This window comes from Toxotes jaculatrix, chromosome 8, assembly GCF_017976425.1.
Source record: "Toxotes jaculatrix isolate fToxJac2 chromosome 8, fToxJac2.pri, whole genome shotgun sequence".
Taxonomy (NCBI): Eukaryota; Metazoa; Chordata; class Actinopteri; family Toxotidae; genus Toxotes; species Toxotes jaculatrix.
In genome coordinates, this window is record NC_054401.1 from 2,633,068 (window position 1) to 2,650,606 (window position 17,539).

Here is a 17,539-nt window from a genome sequence, read left to right on the forward strand (position 1 = left end):
AGGAATAGCGACTGGATATTTCATAATCCTCTGTCTTCACTAAAAGAGGACAGTATTTGCAGCAAAGTACTTTGCTTTCGGGTTTTATTTTTGCCGTCGTATTTAATTCTTAAATCTTTGATTTCTCTAAGCTTTGTTATTTTCAGAAATGATAAAATGGACACTGAAGAAGGTTTCTGTACAATATGATCTCCACCATGTTTGTTGTCTGCAGAGTTGGAGTCAATAGCAGCAGAGGCTAAAGTTTTACTTTATAAATCCCAATGGAAAATTGCACGAAACCGTGCTGTGAGGGTGGAGCTTTGGAACAGCCGGTCTTCGGTCAGACTTTTGTATCGTCATCATATATTTGTCTCATTTTACTGCTGTGACTTACCGTTAGAGTAATCCAGCGTTGTTGATAATTTGGTGCCGCCTGTGATGCTCAGTGCCACTGAAGCACGACCTGCCAGCCAGAAACTGAGTGGTGGAAGTGATTGTCTGCCTGATTCCAGACCAGTGAGCTGTGAGACACTGTCATTCCTCTCCTCCTCCTCCTCCTCCTCTTCCTCATTTAGATTTAATGTCTTTCGCACTGTCACCGTTCATGCCCCATTCCTCTGTTTCACGCCCCAGGTCCTACTATCTTCCTCCCATGTTCCATGACAGTGTAGCCTTTGATGAGGGGAGCCGCACTGCTCCTCAGTGTACGACTGCCCATGGCCATTGACTTTTCTTGGGAGCGACGGAGTTGTTAGAGCCATAAAATGAGATAAACTGAGCTTGAAAGCTTCTGGGTCTTTCAGTATGTGTTTAGATGATATCATCAGTGTGAGACAGCGGTAATAAAAGTGAGGTCGGCTGCCACCGTGGGCTACGGCCCTGAAAGGTAGCACTGTCCCGATAAGACTGCTGTCTCATTTCATCTTTCCTCTTAAGGCTTCTGGTGTGTGATGAAGCTGACACGTTGATGTCGGGTTTGAGAAGAAAAGGCGTCTAATAATTGGATGCACGCGCTACGTAGAGAGACTGTTTGTCCCAAAGACAATGATAAAGTGTTTAATCTTCCCAGGAACAGCGAACCACACAGGCATGATGATGCCATTATCTCCGTGAGGCACTCTCGCCGAGAAGCCTCACTCTTTCCCTTGATTTATATTTCCCTTCATCAGCATCGACCACTCAGATTGCAAAAATCATTCATTTATAAAAGCAGGGCTCGCTGCTTTTGTTCTTGTTCAAGTGAAATTCACCAAATGTACTTTTGTCACACGTTCCCTTGGTAGCTCGTCTCCCCCCTCTCCTCCTTATAATCTTGTTGGCGTAATGTGACAGGGATGGATCTTCTGGGTGACGGCTGTGTGATTGCCTTTGCTAACAAGGGATAAAGGCAGTGGGAGAATTTTCACAGCTATTTATCTTCCTTTGATCAATTCTCAATGACTCTGCCTTCCTGTGTCTTATCATTTGAGTAGAAAGCTCTGTTTTGGCACACTTGAAACTGTGGCCTCATCTTTATCAAGACTAACAGATATAAGCAGGAGGCCACCTCGTTGCATCACAGTGAAATGAAAGATTTTCCACACTGGGTGAAGGCAACAGTGATCAGTGGGGGAAACTAGGTATCTGAAATCTTCCCTGAAATCTTCCCTCATTTGAAGGCGCCAAACTTTAGAGATATGCCACTCATAATTCCCTTTTCGTCGAGAGGGAATAAAAGTTCCGGTAGATTGATAATTCATGCAGGATGTCTTTCAAAATAGGAAGCGCAAAGAGTTTGAAATGCATACGGTGCAGCAAGCTAATTGGTACCACAGGGGAGATAGAGATCAAAGAGCCTCTGTGTTAATAGAGAAGTCTCACTCTCTTTTTGTCCGCCACTGAGTTAATGGACACAAAGCCACCGTGAAGTCCTCAAAGCGGTGGTCCTCAGCACAGGCATCCTCGGCAACGGCAAAGTGAAATTTACACGTTTCCTTTCCATTTATTGCTAATGTGGCCTGTGCGTGTTACGCGCTCTGATTTTGTCTTGTCGAATCAGGCAGATATAAAGGAAACATTTTCCCAGGTCCTCCATGTAATTAAAGATCGGGGGAAGAAACTATTGTCCTTATGAAAGCGCCCTCACGCTCCACACTGTCTGCTGATTTTTATTGTAACAATGAAACTATGGTACATAAAACAGCATCGCAGGCATAATAAGCTTCCAGCTCACACTTCAAGGTTAGTGGAAAGGTCAGCATCCTCTGTTGCCATTCGCACAACTTTACGTCAGATTTAATTGTGTTTTTGATTCCCAGGATTTATTTTGAGTGTTGTCTGCCTGCGGCATTAACAGCGGAATGAAGGTGTGCCCAGCCAAGCCTCTAGAAAACCTTTCACTCGGTGTGATCAAAGTAGCAATTAGTTGTTTTGGTAAGTATGTGTCTACACATGCTCATGCATGTGTAGACGCACTCGCAAACCAAATCTGATCGAAGAAATGCAAACAAACCATTTAGCTCGGTGCTCTTTCTTTACCATGAGTTAGTTTCTATACCTGAGGGGATGTAGGGAGACCAACAAACATCACCACAGCCTTTAATGAACCAAACTGACTCTGGTCTCTTAGCTTTAGTTTGCTCGGAAAGCCAGACAGAGTCACCTTTCCTCTCTGCCGTCTTTCTCCCCTCAATATATTAAAGAATATTATTAGCATATTTTCATCCAGCCTGGCCTTTTGGATATCTGCTACATCTGGATAGGTTGTGCCTTTCTTCATGCCCTTGTAGAGGGTCAGTAGTTCTGTGTGAATCATGAGGGGCTCAGGCAGCACAATAGTGTGTAAAATGTTCTGGGACAGGAGATCATATCTGCCCTTTTCTCCTTTATATCAACTCTTCCCTCCATTGGTTTAGCATCAGAGCAGACGACAGTGCACACCATTAGAGCAGAGGTGTTGTATTTCCATGATGTGCATACAGATAAGTCGGTTAACAGGGGAGAACACTGATTTTACTTTCAAAACCGCGTCAGGGAAATACCTGTTCACGGTACGTTATTTATTGCATTGTAAATATCATCCTTAGTGATTAATGAAATTTTGGCTGTCATGGGGCTTAGTGCTGCATGACATGAGATTATGTGATGTTGATTTTCATTTTCATACACAGTTGTATCAAGTAAATGTCTTTGCCAATTAATGAAATGACACAGTTGCCCTTTATTCAGTGTTTCCTTTTGTAGCTCCAAGTTAGGACACTCAAACGCCTTCTCACCCACCTTTAAATATTCCAAAGGGACTGTCCCCAGGTCGATAAGTTGGCTGACTTCGGCTGTTGGGTCAGATTGGAGTCCCTGAAATAGAAATGCAAAAATGGAAACACACAAAATACAGAAAACAACAACAACACTCGGGCCTGCTTTCCGATCTTGCTCCGCGTTTCGTATCAGAAGCCTCGGGGGGTATCCAATTATGACGCCCTTGAGAGAATGACAGTGCTTGGATTTCTGTCAATACAGGGTTCAGGTAGTGTTTCTCAATAACACTCTGAATTATTGATGACAAAGAGATTGAGAGGAGAAGGAGGTAGTTAACATTCACTTTTATGTATGATGAGGGAGATGGCTTAGCACAAATGCCGCCCAGCATATTTTAAACTGGTGCGTTTGATTAGGTGACCCCGAGGTAAGATTTGGTTGAAAATACCATAAGGGGCACAGAAGATTGAAGGTGGACCCTGACTGACAGGAAGCTCGGAATGGTCAGGGAATTATAGGCCTTTCTCAAAATGAATCTAAATAATTAACAAGAGGCAGACAGATGAAGAGGATTCTACTGCTGCAAGCTTGATCCTTCTTCCACTGATAGCCCTGTGGGCTTTTTTTCAACCATTGCAAATAGACATGAAGACGATGGATGATGCCTGCAGCAGTTTCGCAGATCGATCAGAGAACCATCTCGCTGTCTGTGTCCTGCGTAGATCCCTCTGTGTGAAGTCTGGCCAACTTGCTGTCTGTAGAAAGAAGTCCTGAGAGCAGGCCTGACTGGAGGCAGTGGTACTTTTCTCTCAGAATTATTCCCATGCACAAAGCAGTGGGTTTTAGTCGACTATTTCCATTCTTATTGAGTAGTGTAGGGTCAGGGAGACACCAATATTTTCATCCTTGCTCTCACAATTAATAGTGTATGTTGTATCAGTGCAGTGCTGAAACAGTTTCCAGAACTTTTGTTGGCTCTTGCTGTCAGCTTGGTTTTACTTTGACAACAGTCCTCTAAAGATCTGCCACGGAAGCTCAAGTATAAACCAGTCTCTAATCTGTGGGGATTCTTCGATGAGGACGGAGTAGTCTGACATGGGGTGACAATCGATGGCCTCTGCGACAGGACAACCCGTCACTTGTCTGAACTCTGCGGGCGCTGAGGTTAAAGCAGCGTTCCCCTGAGAACAGGCTGAGTGGCATTGATGGCAAGGAGGGTCCCAACCTCCCCTGACAGACACATCTCATCCTGGATGCCATCTTGCCCTCTCCTTGCCATGGCACAGTGCAGGCACTCTGAGAATGAGACTACATTATACTGACACCAGGCAGTTGACATACTAATCCAAGAACTAAAGGACTACAGGGACCATTGATTTTCTATTCTTGGTAAAAGGCAAGAAGCCAGCCATCACTCCTCTTCGACCAGGGATGCTAATGGACTTTTTAAAATGTTGCCACGGAGATCCCCTGGAGCCATTCTGTTTTTGCCATTGCAGGGCCTTTGTAAAATACTGAAATCCCCAGCTCCTATATCTGACATGTTTGTATTCAACAGCCCAGCTTAGATGTCTCAGCTGTGTCAAGTGTGTATACACAGCATCTGCCTGGTCAGCGGCAGGTAACGCTGGAAGTCTAAACTCTAACGTCTGACTTAAGAATAAAAATAAAGTGGAAAAGCGGGTGCACCAGTCACTATTTATTTATATCAACCCGTCAAACATTCATACACACAAGTAATGATTTTATTGTCTGTACTATGCAAAGAAAATCGGTCATTGAAATCTTGATCGGAACCTGTTGAAAGAACATTTAATGGACATTTATATGTATTGTTTGATAACGTTTTCCTTCTACATGTTGAACCCGTATCATTTCAGAATAATATCAGCTACAAACCTAAAAGCGCCAGAGTTAGGCAGCTTTAAAGGCTGTACATCTCAATCAACTGTTCTGTAAAGGGGCATTTTTAATTGGACCTAGGTTCTAACTACACTAGAATGAACTAATTTACGCCACATGTAACATCCATCTGAAAACTAGCCCATAGAATCCACCTCCGTGTCCTGTGGGGGTTGTTCTCTCAATTATTGCCAAATTCTCCTTGATCCCAGTTCCAATTTGCCACGACGACGTCGACGTGGTTAGCCATTGGAAATCTAATTAGCAACGTCTCTCCCGTGTGAGAGGGTTGAGTGCAGAGTTGAAATAACTTCTGGGTGAAGGAACAAATTGCTGCAAACAGACAAAAGTGTCTTTTTTTTTTTTTTTTTTGTAAAAAGAATATCCATGGTCAATATTCACTAACTGCTGTCTGTACACCTCTCAGGAAATTTTGTTTTTCTCATCATCTGTTCTGTTTGAATGTCAGCGATGCCTGTTAGTGGGGAGTGAACTCTGGGAAGGATGTGAGCGCTAAGAGAAAAACAGCTCTGTGCCGATGGTGATGAGTTGTGTGATTCGTGTCATGGGACTGCAGTGAGATTGGTGGTCTGATGAACCTTCCAAAAGGATTTTGGGGAGGGACAATATGGTTCAGGCTTCAACAATGAAATGCTTGTCTCACCACGCACCATTCATATCATGTGTTGTTTTTCTTCTCGTCACATTAAAATTCCCATGAGGTTGTTTTGACAACAACAAAAAATCATCAGGCAGGTTTTTTTATACTGGTCTAGCAAAGCAAGGAAAGTTAGACAACTTGACAACCTGTTATTATTTCCTAATGCTACTGTAACACAAAAATTTCCAATGCCAATATTTGGGAAATAATTCCAGAAAGTCAGCCTTGAGCTTGAAATCTGAAGGCGAAGGATCAAATCCTGACACAGCATTTGTTTTCACTGGTGAAGGATTAAGCTGAGAGCTCACCAATTTGTTTTTACATCATCACAGACCTTTATTCTTACTTAGTCAACACCTCCTTTGTGACTGTAAAATGGCTAAGGGCCATGACGGTTCTGACAAACCAGTTCTACAGCAACTGGCAGGCGCAGGAGGCGTTTTTTTTTTTGTTTATCGCATCGTGTCGACGATGGCTTGTCCCTCAGTCTGCGTCTGTTTAGTGTGCAGCTTGCTGACACAGTTTTCTAAGTGTTGTAATGATATGGCAATCAGTTCTTTAATCCTGAATTTGATATGGTGCAAGACGCAAGCCCCTCCTCTTTCCACTTGTCATCCTGCAGTTCCTCATAGCTTAAGTGAACTCTGTTACTTTAATCCAGTAAAAGCTTGCAAAATGTCTCCAGCAGCAGCTCAGAATGCTGATAAAGTCATCTAGAGACTGCATGTCTGTGTCTCTTGGCTTGTGGTAGAGGTGTTAGCTTGAGTCAGTGTATATGACTGGTCTTGCACATGCTCCTGTACTCACTTTGGTTGTCTTGTTTTGCATGTGTCGTCATCACACTCTGCTGGCTGGCTGCCTTCCTTCATCTTCTTGCCCTCTGGGTTGTCAATAAATGATCTCCGCCTTCCATCCTCACAGGGATATAATGTTCTCTGGATATGCTGCTTATGTTTTTGGGTGGCTGTCTGTGCGTATACACAGCAGAGGTGAACTAGTTATGTAGATCATTTGGTATTTGGGACTCTTTGCATGGTGTTTAACAGTTGTTTTGTGGGTAATTGAAGCATTTACATGACCAAAGTCCTTTTCAGCCCTGTCATCTGCACCGAATGTTTTTGACATATTAAGGGATTTTTCTCGTGGATTTGTCTCTTAGAGCGATACCACTACAACATAATCTGTTTGTTCGAACGGTTGTCCTTCTTAGCAGGAAAAAAAAAACATCCAAATCATGGCATAGAAGACTAATCCATCAGGTATATTGTCCTCATATATCGCCGAAGGCAGGCCACACAAGCTGTTGTAATTCTCAGAGTAAACACGAGCAGACACCCGCCCACTCCCCTCGATTTATGGTATTGTGATCATCGCTTGACCTCATTGCTAAATGCAGCTTTCTCCCCTGCATTTAAATGAAGCGGACTATTATCAATATTGATGACAGTTCATGTCTCTGTTGACTTAATTTTCTGCTCCCACTTAAAACCATGTGACCCAAGTCTCATTGCCAAGCCACACAGTACATAAACTTGGGAGGGCTTGTAAGAACCCCTATGGAGGACACATTGCCCTTAATAAGTTGGCTGTGAGCACAGGTCATCGCAGTCTGAAGTTTGTTTCAACAAATCCCTCTGCCATCCATCTGTCACTGTCTCTTCCCTCAGATATCAAACAGATGTGGAAATTAACATTTCTGCACAGCCTCAGCTTTGTGGGAAACGAGCAGAGTTGTTAATTATTCCCACACACGCACTGTTCTCCAACTTTTATCGAAACCTTGTTCAGGAGAACCGTTCTCTGGGATTTTATTTGACAAACTGTTTATTGAAGATGTTAATCTGTGACTTTGAATGCAGGTGGATAAAGCTGAAACATCTTTATGTGATACAGGCTGTCACGGCTGTTTTGTCTGATTTGTTCTGCATTTCTATGAGATCACTTGTCAGACACTGTGTGTGGTATTGCAACATCTTTATCTTCGACTTTTCTGTTGACATAGTTGTTTTGTTTTTTACCGGTTGCATCCTATATCTCTGTTCACCTACTGAGTTGTTCCTGCAATTATGCAAATCAAGCTGTTCTTCCTATGTCTAGTAATGCAGAAAGAATGAATCACTTCCTGTTTACCAGCCAACTTTTTCTGAAAGGATGTTCTGTGTTTACCTCTGTGTGTTTGGCACCAGGTGTCTAGACCAACAAATGCATCAAGTATAATGATAACGTGAAATTATGATTTTGTGTTTTTATGATGATCCTTTTTCTTTTATTGCTGCCATGAAGGAGTTAGAGTTTTCAGGCCAGTTAGCAGGATAACTCAAAAACTGATTTGAAGAAAAATTGGTGGAAAGTGCAAAGACAGGTGATTAGACCTGAATGTGGATCCAGATTCAGGAAAGTTTCAAAGTTTTTTCAGCAATATGACTTTACAATACCGTTCTACTTTGCATAACTCAGTTACTTCTTCCATTAGTTTCATAGATGCTGTTTAAATATTGACGTGCAGACCTGCCACCATCAGGGTTTAGTTTCATGGCAGGTTGAGAGAGGTGTTCTCCTCGGTGTGGGTGGCGGTTTAATTGTGCTAAATCAGCTGTGACGGACGAGGGTTGGTGGAAAATGAGGCAGGTGTCCCAGTGGTCAGGGCCCCAGCGGCCTGTGTCCTCCCATGGCTGCTGCCCTCCCTTTGCCTGGTTGTCTCTCTGACTCTATTTGCATTTTTTGTTTCATGTGTGTGTCTGCACTCTTGCATCTCCGTGGTTCAGCAGACACTCAGTCACATCACTGCACTGACATGAGGCATCACATGCTAACAAGAGCTTAGGCGCCTCCTGTAAGCATCGCTGCCGTCAGAGCTCCATTATGTAATTTTTCGCATGATTAAAAAGTGTCTTACAAAATACAAACAATACATGTCCCAACTTCTACTCTTAAGTTGTACCAGTGCATATTCACTGTGAGCTCAGCTATGCTAACGACCCTAATCCTCGCAATATTATATCTCCTTTTAGGTGGGAGGTGAATCTGCCGCGGGCCATGTGTTTCTAGTGAGGTCTCATCTTCTGCCAACATGAGGCTGATGCCCGGCTCGCCTCGACCCGTCCTGCCAGCCATCTTGGCTCTCACCGTCGCCGCCTTCTTACCTCAGCTGTCCTCAGGAGCCACGCCGTTCCCCCAAGACCTGGAACCAATCAGCATTGTGGGCAGAGAATGTAAGTTCAGAAGCGGCTGCGTTGCCATGGTGATCCCTGTGGCTGGAGTAGATGTACAAATAAAGCAAGGGTCACTAAGGTATTATATCCCTCCACTGGGGAACACAGCTGAGTGAGGTGGATCTCTTAAAGGGCATGTTTGCAGCGAGCAAATTTGCAGAGATTTCTATTATTATTATTTTATTATTCTATTCCTTTAGTTCTGTTTTGTTGACTTGGTTTTAAAAAGGCCGTTTCAGCAGAGGAAGTGACTGCAGCAACACGCAGAAAAACAGCCTCAGTCAGAGCTGAGGTGCAGTTATAAGGAGCGAGATTCTAATGCAAACTCCACTGGCAAATGAAATGTTTTTGTCATAGAAGAAGAAGAATTTCTCACCAACCTTATCAACATCTAAATCACTTTAAGTTTTAGTTTTACTGTAAACTAATTAAAGAAGAAACCCAGGTCTACTCAGGTCAATGTGGCGCTGATGATGCAAGATCACGGACATCGAGGAATAAGTTACCTGTCAGTCAGTAAACTACAGGTGGGAAAGAGTCTTCAGAAGATGATTTGTACCAAAAAGTGGAAAGTATTAGCAAAAAGGAATAACTTTCTTTACTCCTGTAAAACAAAAATGTCAATAACTGGTTATTTTTTTATTATTCTGTTTGAAATCAGTAATTTGGACAAAAATAGTTTTTGTAAGATGATAACACAACCATCACAATAATGAAAGAAAGCAGAGAGTAAAACTCGAGAGTTTAGCACCAGCTCGTAAGATGAGATTTTGACCGAGGAGCGTCGTTGACATCCGTCATACTCAGAAGACACTGCTTCATCAGACCGACCACCCCAGGGATTCATCAGTGCCACCCAATCGCTGGGGAGGTCTACAGAAGAGGTCCGTGCTGCTAAATGTAATGGCCCATAATTGATTTAAGAGGTGGCTGAGACCATGGCCCACACACGGTAATTGATCTATCTGGAAGAGAGCAACGCAACCATTGGCAGAAATAGCTGCGCTAATAGTGCTATATGTGGAGCTCCATCCCAGGTGTAATGAGAGCAATTTGTCACCTCTGGTTCCAGCAGGTGACAGCGTGGCACAAGGTCCCTCACAACTCCGTGAGACTTCCTTTATGAATTGTAGTACTTCGTCAGGCTGAAGTCTATGAAATTATACCCGAGTTGTTACTTCTTTTGGAAGTGAGCAGACGACTCGCCTGAGCGTTTTGTCTTTTTTTTGTGACAGACTGAATCCTGGGTAAGCCTCACCGATTTAGGTTTCTGAAAGCAAGTGAAGACATTTTTATACTGGAGCAACTTAAAGACAGAGCCGCCATGGTTTGTGTAAACTCATATATTAAGTACTCAGCCATTCTTAGCATATGTTTTACAAGGATTTGTCTTTCATTGGTTTTTGTTTGATTTTTGGAATGAAGAGAAATCTTGTAGTTTTTTTTTTAACACTTTTTAAATAAAGTTTTTTAGCCTTTAACTGGCTTAACCATTTTTTTTTGTATTAGCAGTTTTATATACTCAGTATTTTGACACTGTGCCAGTGTTGGGATTTATGGTTCAGTTGAGTCTTTGGCCATCAGTACATCGACCTCTGGACACCATCAGCTGCTCCTGGACTTTGCCCTAAGCAGTGCCCCGGCCGCCCCTTTAAACTTTAGAGGGTGTGAAAGTGCTGAGGAGTAATTAAAAATCCTCATTTGCCAGGGGGAGGATAGCGGGGTGGACCGTTGAGCCAGTGGGAGTCTCTTCACCAGACAGCACAGCAAGGTCCGGCGCTCAGTCAGACATTAGGCGTTTAAATCTTTAAACAGTCGATTCGAGACGAGCGGTTAGGGGAACATACGGCTCCCTGTAGAGAGACTAATTTCAGATTGTGGTGTATCTCTAGCGGGGATTGCTAATTCAGCAGCAACCCAGGTCAGATGGGCGGCTGGAGGGCACTTAATGCAGTACTTTACAGATCAAGAGCGCCGCGGCCTTGAGCTGAATCTTTGCTTGGCTCAAAAACATTTAAAAAAAAAAAAAAAAAAGAAGTGGCAGGGGAAGTCTCCGTGATGTGGAAGACAGCCTGGTGTCAGTATTGAGCAGGCTAATTTTATTTCTGCCTCGAGCATCCTTTTTTTTTTTTTCCCGTTCTTTTTAATGGAGGATTTGCGAGGCATGTCCATCCACTAACTGTCATTCTGTTATTTAAAGTACTGGGCACCATCTCCCATTGTTTGAATTAAGATCTCCCTCTAGTCAGTTAAATCCACTGTTTGAGTAAGCGAAGGCAAAATGGAATTAAAATGCAGAGGAGGAAGAAGGAAAAATGAAAATCAGCCGTAGTGCAACGTAGAGTTGATGTTATATCACTCTTTCCCAGCCTCAGTATCTCACGGTTTCTGTGCTGCAGCACACAGACATCTTTCTCTCACGTGAGGACACACCTGAATTCCACTGAATCATATACTTGCATTGAAAGTTTATATTTTTGTCTTTTTAACCATGTGGTATTATTTGTAATGAGGTTTTTTTCAGGGTAGTTTTTTCCAAGTGAACACATTTAAATTGCATCCATGACAACACTGAGCTGAACTTTGGTGACCTCAGAGACAAACTATTGCTATTTAAATGTGGGTTGACCAGACAGACCCACTTTCCATTTAGATGCTTTTGATTTGTTTCCTTGTCCTCACTTGGCACAGTCCCCAGACGTGTCTGTTAAGAAATGCTTACCAGGAGCCATTTATTTAAATCAGACTGACTTCTATGACACTGCTGCGTAATTTGCAACTTTGGATGCTGTTTTTTTTTTTTCTCTCTCTCTGCTCATCCACCTCCACAAGTGTGCATTAGCATACGCTGTGTGCTCTGGGGTTTTAGCACAATAGGCCAAATTGTAACCTTCAGTTAGCGTTTCTTAAACTGCAAAGGTGCAATGTTTTTCTGAGTTGCTGGTTTGTTGTGGATAAATGTTTAGCTATTGTCGTCCCGCTGCCTCTTTACAAATGTGAAACTAACAGAGATGTTTATAAAAGCACGGGGAGATGACAGCTACGATTGAATGGCAGGTCTGCGTTGTAAAGATTTCTCTGTGAATTAACGTCAGATTTGAGCTCCGACTTTTTTCCTGTCTTGAAAATGCTTTTTTTTTTTAACAAGACCTCAAAGGGACATAATATATCAGTCTCATTTTTCTGACCTTGAGAAGGCGTTAGCCACTATCTGTTAGTATTATAAGTGTTTCAGCATTTTCTTTTTCTCTTCATCTCGCTTCCCTGCGCAGCCTCCTACCTCTACCCCAGCTTCCAGGGTCTCATGTCGGACAATGACACCGTCCGCCTGGGTCTGGACTTCCAGAGGATGCTGAGGATCAACCACATGCTTTACATCGCTGCCCGGTCAGTCGTCACCACTCACCTGCTGGTTTAACATTCCAGATATTTGTAAATTTCATAAAGTGTGTCGACATCTGTCTGCAAATCGGATGTAAATATATAATATATAAAATAATAAAATAGTATATATATTATTGTTTGAATTAGTGGTTTAGTCCATTAGTGTGAAAAGTGATGATCACAAATTACCGGAGCCCAAACCTCCATCCGTGGTGTTGTTATACGTGTGTTCTCACAGGTCCAGACGTATCCTGCATGGTGTAAAACTGCCCTGAAATATTCATTTGATTATACAAAGCAATGCATTAAATTGTTTGTTTCACATTTATTTAACTAATGAAGTCAAATAAGCATGAAGTCAGTCCACTCCATAACCTTTGTGTGAGTGGAGGGTCTTGAAGGCAGAGAGAGTTTTGGTTCAATTTCAGAGTCATTTATAATTCTACAACTTCCAGAGAACTCAACAGTAAATTCTGCCTTTCTAAAAGAAATCCTTCTGTTTCTGTTCCGAGCACCGCTCAGACGTGAACGCGCCCTAACTCAAACTTTTATTACTGCGTGAGATATCTCGAGCAGCACCTCCACACCAAACTGCTTTCATGTTTGCACTTCTGGCAGCGCCTCCGAAATTTTTCCAGTGCATCTATCAGCCTAATTGCACGTTGCTCCCCTCTCAATCAAGATGTCGTAGGTTAATTATCTAAAAAGTACGAGGTTGCGCCTCCTCTGCCTATTTTCATTGTGCAGAATAAATTCTGCTTCAGTTTTTTGGCTCTGTCTCAAACTGCAGTACTCTCAGTGCCAAGAACCCCGTCCAAAAAGGTATAGAGATTCTTAATGCACCTAAATGGACTTAATATTTTCCACAGCTGCATACAACAAAGTGTACGCCTCAATTCACAAAGTGATTCATATGGATTGTGTCGATAGTTGGAAAACTTTTGGTGCTGGAAAACTTTTGTGAGGTTCTGAGATTGAAAAACCAATAAACTGCCTGTTAATCCACCCTCCACCTCGTGCTGTTGAACAGCTTCGATCAGTCCCATTGAGCAGAATAGAAGCATTTTCTGTGGAAAGCAGGTTTTGGTGAAATGGTTGGATCGGAGGCTTTTGGAGCTTTGCATTGAAAAAGCACCGAGGCTGACGTGCACGTGTGGACTAATGTCGTCTTGACTCCATCTCTTGCAGGGACCATGTGTTTGCCATCAATCTCGCCGTTTCATCTGAGCAGATAATCCCACAGCAGGTAGGAAAGTCTGTCCACAGCCATGACCGAAAATCCTCTGGTGTTCAAAGTCACCTCACGATCAAACTTTAATGTTTGGGTCCAACAGCGTAATCATTCCTGATGCAGGAGTTTGAGTCGATATCCGTTTATTTTCCATGCACATTATTTAACGAGTAACTTGTACAAACTGAAACTGAAATGTGGTTTGTTGATTTCCTCAGTGCAAGAACTCACATGCAAGATGAATCCTTGTTCTAAGAATCTGACATTTAGGGAGCGTTTGATTCCCCTTGATCCTTCAGAATCGATACCAATAATCTGTGAGTTACCAGGAGAGTCTTTGAGTTACCCAGCCTCACTTGGCATTTTTCCACGATTAATAGAACACAACAGAATTCAGCAGTCATTAAATATACAATATAAGAAAACAATAAAATCTTTCACACATCTGAGCATGGGGTTTTGCTTGTTCACAGTGATATTCTGGATAATGTGTTCCATGTACAAACAGAACTGTACCTGTTTTGAAGAAGGGTTTAATGCAAGGAAGTGCTCTTTAGACTTTAGAAGGCAGTCCTGCCCCTGTTTTTCTGAACCGCAGTGTTTTTGCAGAAAAGATCTCCTGCAACGTTTGTATCTCATTATTTTTCTTTCTACCCTTTGCCTGCCTTTTTCATTCAAGTATTAAGCAATCTCTCTTCAGACATATATCCAATACAAGTGGAGCGGCGCTCTCGTGGCTTTTGAAGTGCCATGCTCCCTCCTATCTGAATCTCATTTGTCAAACATGATTGCACTTAAATAAAAGCCCTCCGAGGCCTGGACTTTTGTTTGCTTGTATTTAGATTAGTGCCAAACATGGATATTCATTCTGATGAGGCTACCACTCCATGTCGAGGGAATCTAAACTATTGATCTGGGTTTTCGACTGTGGCATAAAGAATCGGGAACTTCTGAGCATTGTAATGTTAGTCCATCTTTTTTCTGTTATGTTATGTGAGAACTCAGATATTGAAAGTTTGTATATGATGCATTTTTTTAGCCATTCAACCAAACCTCGGCCGCCTCCAGTGTGACAGCGTGAGCTTGAGGGGAAAATTATTGAAGGCTCTACCCACATTCTGCTGTCACATTCTCACTCTCCCATTCCTGTTATCCATCTAAGCTCGATCGTTAGTGTGTGACTGACTCATACCAGCAGAAAATGGTGCGTGCTCTTCATCACACATCCATTCCTTCACTCGGGCTCATTTTTAAACCAGCTTCTCACTTTTCACACCGGGCGCTCATTCACATTCTCCCCCTCACTGATCTCCCCGGGCCAGGGTGGCCATAAGTAATTATTAGTAAACCAAATCGAGCATGGACGAGGCAGGACCTATTACCATAATGCTGACTCCTACTGAATCGTGTCAGATCTTCACAAAGTCGCACCGGAGGTGTTCCGTGCAAGGACCTGGAGGGAAAAGTGCTGCCTTTAGGATCAGAGTCTGTCAAATGCGGCTCAGAAAAAGATTGGCAAGTTAGTCCTCATCGTCATGAGCGGATAGATCAATCACAGAATCATGTGGCAGTCAATCACAGATTACATGATGAACAGTGGCCTATTTTGCAGTAGGAACCAGTGGGCTAAGTACTATAGAAACTGTAGGCAAGTCAGTAAATATTGAGAGAATGACTAATGCATTATTGATTTTGATCTTGTTGATAATAAGAAAAGCACAGAATAATGCCAGCCTTATTCCTAAATGTATTTATGGCACTGTTCTCTGTGCAGTGGAAATGAAACAGTGTTGGTTTAATAAGTTTGAAAGAAGCTCTCCTCAATTAAGATGATGTCTCGTCACCAAAAACACCGCCAGTTTTCTTTCCTACGAGTTGAGTAGTTTTTAACTTTACTGCCTGAATGAAATCTGATGAAATGGAAAAAAATTCTGGAGAACAAGAAAACAAGAGGCTTGTGGTAGAAATGTAGTTGAGAACACTTTGATCCAAATTTAAAACATCATCAGTACCAAGAAAAAAAAAAGTACATCTCTCCAGTTTTGTGCAACACTTTTCAGCATCTGAAGTGCAGGACTTAGACTCATCCTTGAGCCTTTATTTAGTTGTTTATTTATTTTGGTGACAAATTTCAGTTTTCTCTTTGATTTGGTGGAGACACAAGGACATCAAGTGTGGACACAAACACAGACTCAGCGTCTGGACAGTGACTTAAAAATGTACAAAGTCATGAAAGTTTGTGGATAATCACATATGATAAGAGTCAACATTATTATCAGGTCTGAATCATCAGAAGAGTGACCTCTAGACCAGATCCCACGTCTTGTTCTTGTGAAGGCCGCTCCATTCTTCCCTGACGTTTACATGTTGCTGAGTGAGACATCAAGGAGCTGTTACAGAAAGGATCCTGTGAAGAGCCGAAACAAGAACGTACACAACTCCCAGCATCCTCAGTGGTATCCATGAGTGCTGAATTCATGTCGGTAATTTATCCGACAGCGGATGGGAGAGCGTTAAACCTTCAACTGGCAGAGCTTGTTAACAAGTTGATGGATCTTACTCCGCAGCAGCCCACAAGGCGACTAGCGGTAATACAGGAAGTGTGTCTTTTGTTGTGTGTGCAGGATGAGGGCAGGGCTTTTTGCTGCTACTTTAATTGGGGCTAATTGATTGCTCCTCACATGAACATGTGTGTTCTCACAGATCCAGACGTATCTTGCAGAGAGATTTTTATCACTAAGGAACCACAGTGTTTAGCTGCCCACTGATGAGTTGCACAGGCCTCCGCAGGCATCCCTTATTTTTCTCTGTTTGTTTGTTTTTCTCCACAACAGTTTATTGAAGTTAATGAGATTTTCATCACAGCTGTCTCGTAACGACACTTGAACGATTGGGAGCAACAAAAGCTGGGCCGGTGAGAAACAGCTTGTCTTTGAGCTGACAGTTGGCTGTCTGTTCATTTTTCAGAAACTGACTTGGAAGACGAAGGATGTGGAGAAGTGCACTGTGAGAGGGAAAAACAGCGTGAGTATTATCTTTCAGACACATACACATCTTCCTCTCGCTCTGTTTTTGCTCTTGGTTTTATTTCTCACTCCTCTATTTTTTATTTTATTTTATTTTTTTATTTCTTGCGCCTTTGTTTCCTGCACAGTGAAGTTTTGTAATAAGCGAAGGTGTGCAGGTAGCTTATCAGAATCAGTGCCACAGCCATCAGGGGGACGACAGACTGGGGCTTCTGGCATCGCGTTTTCCTCCCCAGAGCTACAGTGGAGCCACAAGAATCAGCCTGGGGATTACGATAATGACTGTAAAACAGACAGAAAGCTGTGTCTGTGCGTGTCAGCCGGTAAAATGTACTGGCTCCCAGTATTGCTTTGATTGTGTCGTCGGTGTGCTAGGAGCCCACACGGACCTGCTTCCTCCTGTACAATAACATCAAGCTGTTTTCCTCCTGACAGGACGAATGTTACAACTATATCAAAGTCCTGGTGCCACGTAACGACGAGACACTCTTCGCCTGCGGCACCAATGCCTTCAACCCCACCTGCCGCAACTATAAGGTAAGATACTGTACTGCTGTGTGCCGCCTCCTGGCCTCAATTACAGATAAGAGATCATATTACAGCTGTGCTGAGATATGTTTGACCGTGTCCTTGTGTGCTGTTTCCGTTGTACCCCGTTATTTCACCTGGTAGTGGAAACAACAAACTGCAAACTAAATTCACATCATGTTCGCACCACGCTAACTCTATGTGAACGCACCATTAGCAGGGATATCATGTCATAAACACACACATTAACACAGGTCGCAGAGGCTCGCACGCAGCAGATGTTTTATACATCAGTGAAAACAGAGAAACGCTGCACACATACAGCCGACAGGGCGGTAGGCAGTAGAGCCAGAGTCAATTTGAATTTGAGGTCAGT

At 42.8% G+C, this 17,539-nt stretch overlaps 1 protein-coding gene across 5 annotated transcripts in view; it reads left to right on the forward strand.

Moving 5' to 3' along the window:
• The window catches only part of sema6e (sema domain, transmembrane domain (TM), and cytoplasmic domain, (semaphorin) 6E), a 137,776-nt gene that overhangs the window by 70,756 nt on the left and 49,481 nt on the right, over positions 1–17,539 (forward strand). For all 5 annotated transcript variants that reach the window (XM_041043988.1, XM_041043984.1, XM_041043986.1 and 2 more), the window contains 5 exons: positions 8,794–8,994; positions 12,267–12,381; positions 13,567–13,624; positions 16,577–16,633; positions 17,071–17,172. In XM_041043988.1, the coding sequence (XP_040899922.1) occupies positions 8,853–8,994; positions 12,267–12,381; positions 13,567–13,624; positions 16,577–16,633; positions 17,071–17,172 (474 nt within the window). In that variant the 5' untranslated portion in view covers positions 8,794–8,852. The remainder of the gene's footprint in view (positions 1–8,793; positions 8,995–12,266; positions 12,382–13,566; positions 13,625–16,576; positions 16,634–17,070; positions 17,173–17,539) is intronic.